Genomic DNA, 11,517 nt, shown 5'->3' on the forward strand with positions numbered 1-11,517 from the left:
TGAAAAATAAAAATAAAAGGTTGCAGTTTATTTGTTTTTTTTAAAAATATATATATATATATATATATATATATTATTTATACAAATGTCACTTATAACCGATCCTCTTTATCTCATTCACACCAGTCGAATCAAGTTTTTACGTATTGAAGAACGAGGTGAACGTATCATTAGCTTCCCACCGACGGTCATGTCGGATGACTATGTTCGACTGGCAGCCCCCATCTACCCTGAAATGCAATACTGTTATTCACCCGTCTACGACGGCATTTCCAACAACAACAGCAATAGAATCAGCTGTAGTCCTCGCACTACCAAACGTAATTACCGCCAGCGTTTACCTACCACGCTCAAAACCAACTTTTCAGCAAGATACCCCAACATGAACACCAATGTTGAAACAAGAAAGGAGTCGCCTGATAGCGAAGATGAGGATATTGTAGCCTCCAATTCCAGGTAACTACTCATCATAGAATGCCAAAAGGTGGGATGTAGAAAAAAAATAACATATTTTAAAAAAAAATAAAAGCAGCAAGCAGGAAACTATAAAGATGTCAGCGATTGCAGTAACAGCCAGTCGGTCGTTTCATACCACGTCTTTACATCCCTCTGTCGATTCAGTTATTGACCCCTCACCACGTTCTTCCATTGACACCCAAACGAGTTTTCCACCTCCTCCTGTTTCTTTAGACAGCGCCAGTTTGGAACCACTGGCCTATACCAAAACACAACCCAGTCGTCCACCACCCGTGACCTCTGCCTTATCCGCATTGATTGCGGAGAAGGCAACCAAAGCAGAGAACCCGTTTGCAGAGTACTCCTTTGTATCAGGCAAAGGAGAATCGAAATCCATCAAGCTATGTGTCTATTTCCCTCATTCAACTGAACCGTATAAACCGTGCTACATTATTGTGAGACCCGATGCGGTGACCGATGATGTGATTGGATATATCTTGTACGATTATGTGGAAGAAAAGAGACAGCCCGAATTAGAGGAAGATGCCTATGATTTAGCAGAGTGGGTACTCTTAATTGCAGAAGACGATGGTGAGATTGAAGAGGGTTTACCGGCAATTGATCGTACACAAAATATTCGCCGTGTTTCGTTTGAACAGTTTGCACTATGTCGAGCAACAAAGACACAGGCTGCACAAAATGATTTGGATCGTGCTCGTATGGGTCGATCTAAACCAGATGGAGAGACATTGAGAAAGAAGAAGGAAGCATCTTCTGTCCATGTGGAACAAGCACCTGCTACAGTGGATGAAGTATTAGAGACAGGGGAAGATGAAATTACATCGGCTTCTTTTACTACACACTTGATCACGCAACAACAACAACCTGATGCTTCCACGGTAGCAGTACCTATACCATCTTCCAAGGCAACCCTTACGAAAGCAACTATGCCTATGACGCCATTGAAATACTTTCGTATTAAACTCATGACAAATGAAGAAGTATCGGCTACTACAGCCATCCCTGTGTATGCTGAAATGTTTATTGGTGATGTCTTAGAACTGGTATCTAGGAAACGTAAATTAGATCCTAACGAATATATGCTGACGATTGCGGATACAAAAGTGATTGTACCAAATGATACCACAGTAGAGAGTATGAAGGGAATTAATGATTTGACATTGACGAAGAAGGGAACAGCATTAACGATCCCTAGTACATCTCATACTTGGCGATCACCCATCAAGCGTAAAAAAGATGAAGTGAATCATCCAATGTATTTTTCCACAAGCGAAAGTCCCTTGGCCATTTCTACGGCGACAGCAAATGAAGGATTATTGTCTCAGTATAAAAAGTATACGGTGAGTCGAAAGATGCCAATGTTTGTAAGTAAGCGAGTGTATATATTAGCCATTGATGGAGATTATATCCATTTAATGCCACCGGAACATAAAGGCATGTTTGATTCTGTCAAAACCGTAAGTTTTTTTTTTATATATAGTTGTGTTTGTGTTGTATGTTATCTGATGCTAGCTTTTGTGTAGACGTCGTTTCATGCCAGTGCGGTTCGATCGTGTAAGCAGAGTAAAAAAGCACCAACGAATTTCAAAGTCATGATTCTGAAAGAACGGGATTTTAAAACCTATGATTTGGAAGCGGAAAATGCTAAAGAAGCCAGTAAGTAGATAAATTAGCCTAGCAGGGGGGGTTAACTCTAATAAATTATTTTCGTTTATTAGATGAGATATGCAGCAGGATTCGATTTTTGATGCAAGTAACCAAAGGAGCTTGAAAAAATAAAATATCCTGACACAGACACACAAAAAGGGCCCGCCCCACCAGAATAATAATAATAAAAAAAAAAAAAAAAAAAAAAAAAAATCCCATTTTATTTTTGTACTCCCCTTTCCCTTTTTATTATTCACAATGAAGCGAATCTCGTCCATGATGAGTCGAAAGAGTAGTAAATCCACCTTGAACGAAACACCAGACTCTATTTCAGTTTTACTGCTGGGAGCACGTGGTTGTGGAAAAACTTCTTTTCTTTACAAAGCTTATTTTAAATATGCTACCGACAACGTATAATATCACAAAAATAACAAGCCCATTCCCTTTTTTTTCATTTATCCCTCTTTCTTATCTAGCCAGATACCCATTTCGATGTGCTGCCAACACCTAGTCATAACGTAGAGATTATACCCTATCAAACACAACTATATCAATTATGGGATTTTGCAGGCAATATTAAATAATACAAAAGATATTGGTTCGTTCCTCTCATTAACGTGCAGTTTTTTTTCATTTTAGAAATTGGCTCATGCTTAAATCATATCAAGGGTAATACACGAGTGATTATGTATATGGTAGATTCGATTGAATACAAAAAGGAACGAGTAGCGAATAAAGCGAGAGAAAACATGGTGTGGCTATTAAATAACTTCAAACTGGACAATACAATCATTATCACTGTGGCGAATAAACAATACGAGAAAGAATCGATGGATATACAAGAGATGGGAAGTTCGTGGGTGCATGATAAAGAGTTGATCCGATTATTAAAAGGTCATGATTGGCGCTTGTTTGGATGTAATGCATTGACTGGACAAGGCATAGATAAAATCTTGGAATATATCACAGTGAAATTAGAGGAACCCATCATTACACCATGGGATAATCTACCGAACCCTACTCATTTAAACGATGTTGAATTTAAGCAGTGGTTTTATGAAGAGAAGCCCTTCTTGTTCTTTGATCATTACTGCTTGATTCGAATTATTTATTTATCCATTCGAAAGAAGAACAAGAAATTATCTCATTTGTTCGAGATTCTGTCACAATCCATTCCTAACGAAAACTCTATTTGTTACTCAGAAACACAAACTTTATTCTGGATCCAGATGGTTTCCTTTGCCTTACTGAAGTCGCCTCTCTTAGAAGGTGAAGATAATCATTTCGAAGATTTTTTTGCTCGATGCTGTAAATCATTGCAGGAAGATTGCTGGAAAGAATATTATTCCTTTAAATTATTCTATTCTACCAAGGCTACCAAAGAGTTTTTACCCCCTGATAAAAAGCCCTTGCCTAATGCATTCAAGTCTTCTTCATTGGCCTTGAAGGGAAGACATCTAGAGATTGATTATCAAGTATTGTAAAACATCCTTTATAAACTTTTATTGCAACAGTCCTTTCACTTATATGGGTATCCTTTTTAATTCATGGAACAATAACTTGTATTTGGCAATAATCAAGTGGGGGCGGTTGTAGGATTAAGCGTAGCATAATGCGTTATTTTACTTGAATAAATACTCGTATGAAATATCTGTCATCTTCTAAATAATAGGAAACTTGTGAGCTAAGCTCGGGATGCTTATTGGCCAGTGGTTTCCTGGCTGGAAAAAAAGGAGACCCAGATTCTTCGCTCTACAACTCTAATATTATTCTTGCTCGTTTAATCAAGTTCTCATCAAGCACAAGTAAAAGAAAGCATCAATTGAAAAAGGTGATTTATATGTCTTGTTTTATAATTTTTACAATGTAATCGGTTCTGTCATTTCATACCAAGTACTATGAAAAATATCTTGATACGTCATTAGTCGAAACTTACTAATATTTTCTGATACTATCTGTTTTATAATGTATGATACGTACGTATCAAAATACCAGCCAATTCATAGCTTACAATTACGAATGGAAATAGCGTAGCTTCTACAATAAACACTGTTGAGGATGATGTAAATGACATGCTAACTGCATAATTTTTTTTTTCAAATACCGGTTAAAGTGAAATCACAATGACGTTTTTTTTTTCGACCATCCTTTTTTGGATGGCCATGACGTAAATCTTATTGTTCTGAAAAACGTATATAAAGGGTCGACAATTACACTGTTCCTTTTGATTATTATTATTAAATAAATAATTAAATACACTATAAAATGTCCTCTCCATCAAGAACCGAAGCCAAGAAAGACCAATTCGTTGGTAACGTCAAGGAAAATGTCGGAAGCGCCGTAGGAAATGAATCTCTCGAAGCCAAGGGAAAGACTCAAAACAATGCTGGTGTTGTCCAAGAAACTGCTGCTACTGTTCAAGGTTACGTTGCAGGTGCTGCTGATCAGGTTGCAGGTGCTGTCAAGGGTGCCTATAATGCCCTTACTGGTGATACCACTGCTGAAGCTGGTAACAAGGTCCAAGAAAAGAAGGGCGAAGCTCAAAAGACCTTCAACTCTTAAACTCCCTTTTAACATTCTTGTAAATAAAAATAATACCATATTGTAAACTCTTTTTCACGTAAAATTTCAAGGGACTTTTATTTAATTTTATTTGTGTGTATGCGTGCGGTCCTCATATCGCTGTAGTATAAAGCATAGTAGATGTTGATTACAAATGTCCGTTAAGCATATTCCATAAACGTCTAATTGCAAAGACAAAACGCTTTATAGCTTACAATAGATGGAAATAGATCGTTCCTGTCATGATCTTGATAAATTACGACAGGAGGGTAGACTGCCATATATCATAGCAGGCTGTGGATGACTGGTCTAGATCATTGGCCGACATATTAAGGTTTGAAGTGGAGAATACAAAACAGCTTCTTTTTTTTATTTTGTACTGCAAATCAAGAAGGATGATTTGCTCTTTGAACAGACATTAAACTTATCTAAAATTCATTTGAATCTTAACTTCAAACATGAGAAAACTGTTAGAATATATTCAAGCTAATTGCGATCGGTGTATGTTTTAGAAGTTTACAGAAGAATCTAAAGATCGTTCTTTTAAATGTGGGAAAAAATCGGTTTCTAAAAATAATACAGCAAGTAAATGGCGTTGCTTACATCACCCTAACTAGTGTGCGAACTTTTCGATCTTGCGCCAGTTCGAACGAAGCTCGAACCGAGTTTTTGTACTTGAACTGGTGAAAAAAAAAATTTTTCTTTTTTCTTTTTTCTTTTTCCAACTTCTATTTCAATAAATAACAATTTTATTATCACTTTGACGTGCACTTTGTGTAATAAAAAGGGCGAGCGAGTTCGAGCTATCGTATTTGCAACCGAGCCGAGCTTAAGAAACTTCGAGCGAGCTTGAGCTGCAAAAAAAAAAAAAAAAACGCGTTCGAGAGAGCTTTGACTGGGACACGATCGAAGCTCGCTTGAGAGTTTCGATTTTCATTCCGAACACTACATTGGATCCATTTCTAAAATAAGTCGATCGAAGTATGGTCACAAGTGCGACCTAATTTTTAGACAATTCAACAATCAGCATACTGACCCTTTGGAGTTTGGTGCTAGCGAAGCCAAGCCAAAGATTGAGGATGAATCGGGAACTAATTTTATGAATGAAGGCTTCTACAAGTTACCACGTATCCTGAAAGACATGTTGGACTCTTGACTCAAAGAAATCAACTTTGATCATCGTTCGGAGGTTATTCGTACGGCTGGATTTATACATTCTGGGTTATCAAGCACGCTAATTGAATTGGACAGACCCACCAAGTACATTTCGCGTGTTTCAAGATGCAAGACATTGGTAATAAGTAACTTTGTGGAGCAGTTTGGACATACTGTGGGACTAAGAAAAGGAAGAATAACACAAGAACTATTGGATCCATTTCAAAAATCAGTGGATCCAAGTATGGTCACAAGTGCGACTTGATTTTTAGACAGTTTAAAAATCAACATACTGACCCTTTGGAGTTTGGTGCCAGTGAAGCCAAGCCAAAGATTGAGGATGAATCTGGTACAAATTTTATGAATGAAGGCTTCTACAAATTACCACGTATCCTGAAAGACATGCTGGACTCGTTACTCAAGGAAGTCATGTAGTACCCAAATCGGACGTGTCAAGACTTTTAACGATACAAGACACTACGACTGAACGCAAGCACTACAAGAGTCCTCACGCTGCCAAAAGAATTTCATCGTTCAGAGGCTATTCGCACTGTCGGATTTATCCATTCTGGCTTGTCAAGCACGCTAATTGAATTGGACAGGCCCACCAAGTACATTTCGCGTGTCTCAAGATGCAAGACATTGGTAATAAGTAACTTTGTGGAGCAGTTTGGACATACTGTTATCCGTTATTCGGAAATGTCTAGAACTCCGTATTTTTTTCAAACGTATTTCTTTTTCAAATAAACGTATTTTTTTTTAAAAATCACGCGATGGTCTACACGTCAATTGACTTGCCATATCATCTTAACTTCATGGGATGATCGATTTCTGTTTTCCATAAAATCTGCTTCTTTGTCAGTACAAGCTACTACTGGAACGCAGATAGACAATTACCAAGTTCTGACTTGCTTGGGAGGTTTTTGCAAGTGTTTCCATTTTAAGTAAAGGCTCAAACATTATGGATCATGAAACAAGCAATTAAATCATCCTGACATAAGCTTGTTTATCAGCCTACAAATAAAGCTGGTTCACACACTTTGTTCTTCTCCTTTTTTTTCCTTAACATACTTGTTATATCGTCTGAAAGTAGCAGATAACGTAAAAAGGTAAGTTAGTAATGACTCTTGTTTCTTTCAAAAGACGCTAAATCGAAAAAGATATATTGCGATATAGCGGCTGCAGCTAGTCTTTGTTATAGGAGGGCGATCTCCTATAGCAGGTATCTTGAGTTTTTTTTTGGAACTCACGGGCTGTGAATAACAGTGTTTTCACTTTGAATAACAGTGTTTTCATTGTGGATAACAGTTTTTTCACTGTGGATAACAGTTTTTTCACTGTGGATAACAGTTTTTTCACTGTGGATAACAGTTTTTTTACTGTGGATAACAGGGGTGCATTCCAAGTAGTCGTATTTATACTGGCTGGCTGGTCCTAGCCAGAATTTTTGTAAGTAGTATAAAAAAAATACGTTTGAAAAAAATATGGAGGTCTAAACATTTCGCAGTTATTCTTTCTACTTGGTCTTGTATTGAAATGGTCAAGGAAGTTTATGAGATAATTTCGTGCAAGAACAACTCCGATACAAATGACATTGGATGGCTGGATAACTGTTTGGAGAGAAGGCCTCTCCCAAATATGCCAACAACATCAAGCGAAACAGTACAAAAAAATAAATAAAGTCACACCATTAAGAATCCGTTTTCTTTTATTTATTTATTTTTTCTTATAAAAAAACAAAAAATAAACGCTTGCAATTGATAGTACGTCTATAAAGCTTTTGTCAATTATTGCCACACCCCTATATTATCATAAAGATCCACTCTATCGTTCAAGAAATCTTTTGTTGATAAAAAATAAACAATGTGGACGGGAGAGAGAGAGACAAATACCCCTTCTGAGCTGTTCATTGTTATGCAACAGCAACTCAAAATCGAAAAAGAATTTAGATATGTAATCAAACTTTGTATATATTAGGCCCTTTCCCTCATATAACAATAATTAAATATGTACTTATCATTGCTCCCATGCCTTCTTCAAATAAATATAAAATCCGTTTATAAGCTTTATATGTAGAGTCGTATCGAATTTAACCTAGATAGAATCATTTTGACAAGAAGCTGATCAAATTACGGGGTAATTAATTTTCAAGCAGCTGCGCTAACTGTAGATTGGCATTGCGCCCAAATAGGCTTGCTACAAGACGTTCTCCAGGACAAAAAAGACTTTGTATCACATCCATTGGGGTCACAAGAATGCACTAAAAAAAAAATCCATGATTGGTCAGGTAAAAAAAATTTTATGTTTGCCAAACTTCTTTTTACATAAAAATCAATGCCCATTCCTGTAAATAATATCCAACCTCATGTTATGCCAACTATTCAACTCGTCTTCTCCCAAGTAGTACAACTTGTGTTATCGTCAAGACTGCCTCAACAAGAAAGACAATGTGTCATGACACACGACACTTGTTGTCTTACACCAATGTCTGCGGATGAGACAAGTTCTTCCATCGTCCTTAATATATTGCAAAAACACACGGACATTCTATTAGAAAGATGGATCATGTCGTTTGATGTGATGGATGAAATAGAGTTTAATAAGGATACCTTGCACTTTATTCAAAATGTGTCTGATTTTATTCATGGAATGCCAGCCAAGCAAGCTAGCATTGAAATGTATACGATTGCTATTTCTAATAACCGACAGTGTCATTCGTTTGCTTCTCATCAAGATCTAATTGAGTTCAGTCAGGAGGCACACTTGAAGGCAAAGCGATTCCATTTACCTAATCTATCATTGGAGGTAGTGTTTGATGAGAAAGCTAGTTTATATTACAAGAAACCCATGATTTGTTTGCAGCCTGCGCATCCCATTGTGGCCGTACGACGACTATCACGACTATCACTATCTGCCATGGAGTCAGACAGCCAGCACCACCATAACACAAAAGAGGAGGAAAAGGACATACCCTCAATACCCATTCCTTCACCAAGAATGCAATATACCCATCACACAAGCTTTCGCACTACCATTGCCTATTCCACTTCTCCACCCACTAATTTTTTTGATCTTGGAAGACGGAACTCATTGACGAGCGATATTCATCAGCGATGTCTGGTAGGAAGTTTCGAAGAATCTCTATTGTCTGGTAGAATGTCTTCTATGCCATCCAAACCTATTACTTTTCATTGTCAAATCGGCGTATTAGGCTTAGGAGACTGTAAGCCTTCACTAAAGTGTCCACCTCATTGCTCCATTGTGTTCCCTGCCACATTTTTTAAATTGGGACAAGAAGAAGAAGGAAATACACCTTATGTGGGCACAGTCGATTTACAAGAGCCCGGCTATCGTATCCCACCTAAAGGACAATTGCAAGTGGTTGTGAAGAATCCTAACAAGACAGCAGTCAAATTATTCTTGATCCCCTACGATTTTCAGGATATGCCAAAGAATACCAAGACCTTTCTAAGACAAAAATCATATACGCTTGACACAAGACATTTGAGATACGCTATTCATCTACAGTTTGCCAGAACAGAAAAGAAACGTATCTATCTGTATAAATCTATGAGAATCGTCTTTGCCAATCGAATTGCTGATGCACGAGAAAAATTCCAAGTTGTTTGTGAAGGACCTCAATCACCTGTATATCGGCCCATGTAGTTTTTTTGTTGTTGTTGTTGTTGTTGCTGTACACCCCCTTTAAATAAATAAATAAATAAAAAATAAAAAATTGTAAATATGAAAAAAAACTAACTCGTTATATATTTATCTGCCCGTCAGTGTTGCATCAATTAATTATCCAATTAGATTAATATACCTCTATAGATGGCTTTGAAGTGATAGAATATACGAGGTTTATCGTGTGTAGTCTGCAAACGGGTTTTATCAAAAGGGCCGGAGTAAATATTTTTCTTGTCATTGACGAAAATAGGTTTCCAGGTACGGTTATAGTTTTTTTTTTTTTTTTTTAACAACGATCTGCAGTGTGCTCTTCGATTTTCAAAGATACCGTAACTTTTCTTTTATAGCAGACGAAGGAAGCCTTGGATATACTATCATAAAAGCAAATGATATTATACCAAACGGGACAACCAAATCACTTTTGCCTAGCAACCGTGAAATTGATAGTCACTACGGATGCTGTACAGATACTACAGGTACGTATATCTATCTGATATGATGAGAATTATAGGTATTAGCTTGAATTTACTAAGATAAAAAAAAAAGTGGCATATGTAGTAACTTTCTGCAACTACCAGCAAAAGCTAATTTTATAAACAAAAGGACAGTAAAAAATAATAGGAATCATCGCCTCAGGTCTCATTAAAAGCAAGTAATTATTATTGTAAAAAAAAAAAAAAAAAAGTTGTAAGAAACTCCAAACTCCACCCCCCCTGGTTTTGGTTGGTTAATGTTACATCTGATACAAATACCTATTTTTTTTCCCCGCATTTTCATTTTCTCTTCAAAACCCTCCCTTTTTCACCTCCCCACTCTACTTTTGTGTAATTACGTTAATTGAATAAAAATGTCTATTGCTTTACAAACTTTAAAGGGCTCTCTCAACAAGCGTTGGATTTCTGCTGCTGCTGTAAATATGGGCCGTTCATTTATCTTGTATCGTTACTAATTACTTTTTTCTTCTTTTATTATAGCCCTTGGCCCGTTCTTTCAACACCAGTGCCGTCAACATGATGGCCTCACCTGCTGAAGCCAAGGAAACTAACTTCAAGACTTTCGAGATTTATCGTTGGGTAAAGCAAGATATATACATATATATATATATATAATCGAGAAAAGAGAAAAAGAAAACACGGTTGGAAATGGACTAACCCCCTAATTCTTAAATAATAGAACCCTGACAAGCCCACTGACAAGCCCGTTCTTCAATCTTACAAGGTTGACTTGAATGCCTGTGGACCCATGGTTTTGGATGCCTTGATCAAGATCAAGAATGAGCAAGATTCTACCTTGACTTTCCGTCGTTCTTGTCGTGAAGGTATTTGTGGTTCTTGTGCCATGAACATTGAGGGTTGTAACACTTTAGCCTGTATTTCCAAGATTGAAAAGGATACTTCCAAGACTGCAAAGATCTATCCTCTTCCTCACAGTAAGTAGCTCAAAGAATGGTCATTTGTGAGGGTTTAAAAAAGAGGCAGTCGAACTGACTTTGAAATAGTGAACATTGTCAAGGATTTGGTTCCTGATTTGACTCACTTCTACAAGCAATACAAGAGTATCGAACCTTTCCTCAAGAACACTCCCCCTGCTGACGGTAAGGAGAACTTGCAAAGTATCGAGGATAGAAAGAAGTTGGATGGTCTTTACGAATGTATTCTTTGTGCTTGTTGTTCCACCTCTTGTCCCTCTTACTGGTGGAACCAAGAGGAGTACCTCGGCCCTGCTGTCTTGATGCAAGCTTACCGTTGGATGATTGATTCTCGTGATCAATTCGGTCCTCAACGTCGTGAAATGCTCCAAAACAAGATGGCCCTTTACCGTTGTCATACCATCATGAACTGTTCCAAGACCTGTCCCAAGGGTCTTCAACCTGGTGCTGCTATTGCAAAGATCAAGTTGATGATGGCTAAGGAATAAAAGAAGCGATTTAGGTTTTTTATACATAACACAAAAAAAGAATAAACAGAGTTTTTTTTTTCTTTTTTGTAT

At 37.2% G+C, this 11,517-nt stretch overlaps 6 protein-coding genes across 6 annotated transcripts; all 6 read left to right on the top strand.

The window, feature by feature from the left end:
• Positions 1-34: 34 nt before the first annotated feature.
• Positions 35-2,298, top strand: EV154DRAFT_467275 (stress-activated map kinase interacting protein 1-domain-containing protein). Its single transcript, XM_051597759.1, has 4 exons — positions 35-456; positions 530-1,934; positions 2,001-2,133; positions 2,196-2,298. The coding sequence occupies exons 1-4, from the start codon at positions 86-88 to the stop codon at positions 2,246-2,248; spliced, it is 1,962 nt and encodes a 653-aa protein (XP_051455847.1). The 5' UTR covers positions 35-85; the 3' UTR covers positions 2,249-2,298.
• A 50-nt stretch (positions 2,299-2,348) lies between these two features.
• On the top strand, positions 2,349-3,772 carry EV154DRAFT_514647 (P-loop containing nucleoside triphosphate hydrolase protein). Its single transcript, XM_051602163.1, has 3 exons — positions 2,349-2,535; positions 2,601-2,694; positions 2,764-3,772. Exons 1-3 carry the CDS (start codon positions 2,383-2,385, stop codon positions 3,606-3,608), a joined length of 1,092 nt encoding a protein of 363 aa, XP_051455848.1. The 5' UTR covers positions 2,349-2,382; the 3' UTR covers positions 3,609-3,772.
• Positions 3,773-4,386: 614 nt separating this feature from the next.
• On the top strand, positions 4,387-4,750 carry EV154DRAFT_514649 (uncharacterized protein; the record flags this gene model as incomplete). The annotated part of the gene is made up of 1 exon (XM_051602164.1): positions 4,387-4,750. One exon carries the CDS (start codon positions 4,390-4,392, stop codon positions 4,684-4,686), a length of 297 nt encoding a protein of 98 aa, XP_051455849.1. The 3' UTR covers positions 4,687-4,750.
• A 1,217-nt stretch (positions 4,751-5,967) lies between these two features.
• Positions 5,968-6,560, top strand: EV154DRAFT_604034 (uncharacterized protein; the record flags this gene model as incomplete). Its single annotated transcript, XM_051607379.1, has 3 exons — positions 5,968-5,987; positions 6,075-6,271; positions 6,369-6,560. The coding sequence occupies 3 exons, from the start codon at positions 5,968-5,970 to the stop codon at positions 6,428-6,430; spliced, it is 279 nt and encodes a 92-aa protein (XP_051455850.1). The 3' UTR covers positions 6,431-6,560.
• Positions 6,561-8,517: 1,957 nt separating this feature from the next.
• Positions 8,518-9,507, top strand: EV154DRAFT_423807 (uncharacterized protein; the record flags this gene model as incomplete). Its single annotated transcript, XM_051596157.1, has 1 exon — positions 8,518-9,507. One exon carries the CDS (start codon positions 8,518-8,520, stop codon positions 9,505-9,507), a length of 990 nt encoding a protein of 329 aa, XP_051455851.1.
• A 786-nt stretch (positions 9,508-10,293) lies between these two features.
• On the top strand, positions 10,294-11,516 carry EV154DRAFT_514657 (succinate dehydrogenase iron-sulfur subunit). The gene is made up of 4 exons (XM_051602165.1): positions 10,294-10,438; positions 10,503-10,601; positions 10,702-10,957; positions 11,027-11,516. Exons 1-4 carry the CDS (start codon positions 10,376-10,378, stop codon positions 11,443-11,445), a joined length of 837 nt encoding a protein of 278 aa, XP_051455852.1. The 5' UTR covers positions 10,294-10,375; the 3' UTR covers positions 11,446-11,516.
• Position 11,517: the final 1 nt, after the last annotated feature.

Source organism: Mucor mucedo, assembly GCF_025094135.1.
Source record: "Mucor mucedo strain NRRL 3635 chromosome Unknown EV154scaffold_70, whole genome shotgun sequence".
Lineage (NCBI taxonomy): Eukaryota > Fungi > Mucoromycota > Mucoromycetes > Mucorales > Mucoraceae > Mucor > Mucor mucedo.

Coding starts and splice junctions, on each gene's coding strand:
- EV154DRAFT_467275 (XM_051597759.1), top strand. CDS start 86: ATGTCACTTATAACCGATCCTCTTTATCTCATTCACACCAGTCGAATC. Junction 457..529: donor ATTGTAGCCTCCAATTCCAG/GTAACTACTCAT, acceptor AAAAAATAAAAG/CAGCAAGCAGGAAACTATAA. Junction 1,935..2,000: donor TGTTTGATTCTGTCAAAACC/GTAAGTTTTTTT, acceptor GCTTTTGTGTAG/ACGTCGTTTCATGCCAGTGC.
- EV154DRAFT_514647 (XM_051602163.1), top strand. CDS start 2,383: ATGAAGCGAATCTCGTCCATGATGAGTCGAAAGAGTAGTAAATCCACC. Junction 2,536..2,600: donor TTAAATATGCTACCGACAAC/GTATAATATCAC, acceptor TTTCTTATCTAG/CCAGATACCCATTTCGATGT. Junction 2,695..2,763: donor TCAATTATGGGATTTTGCAG/GCAATATTAAAT, acceptor TTTTCATTTTAG/AAATTGGCTCATGCTTAAAT.
- EV154DRAFT_514657 (XM_051602165.1), top strand. CDS start 10,376: ATGTCTATTGCTTTACAAACTTTAAAGGGCTCTCTCAACAAGCGTTGG. Junction 10,439..10,502: donor GTTGGATTTCTGCTGCTGCT/GTAAATATGGGC, acceptor CTTTTATTATAG/CCCTTGGCCCGTTCTTTCAA. Junction 10,602..10,701: donor CTTTCGAGATTTATCGTTGG/GTAAAGCAAGAT, acceptor CTTAAATAATAG/AACCCTGACAAGCCCACTGA.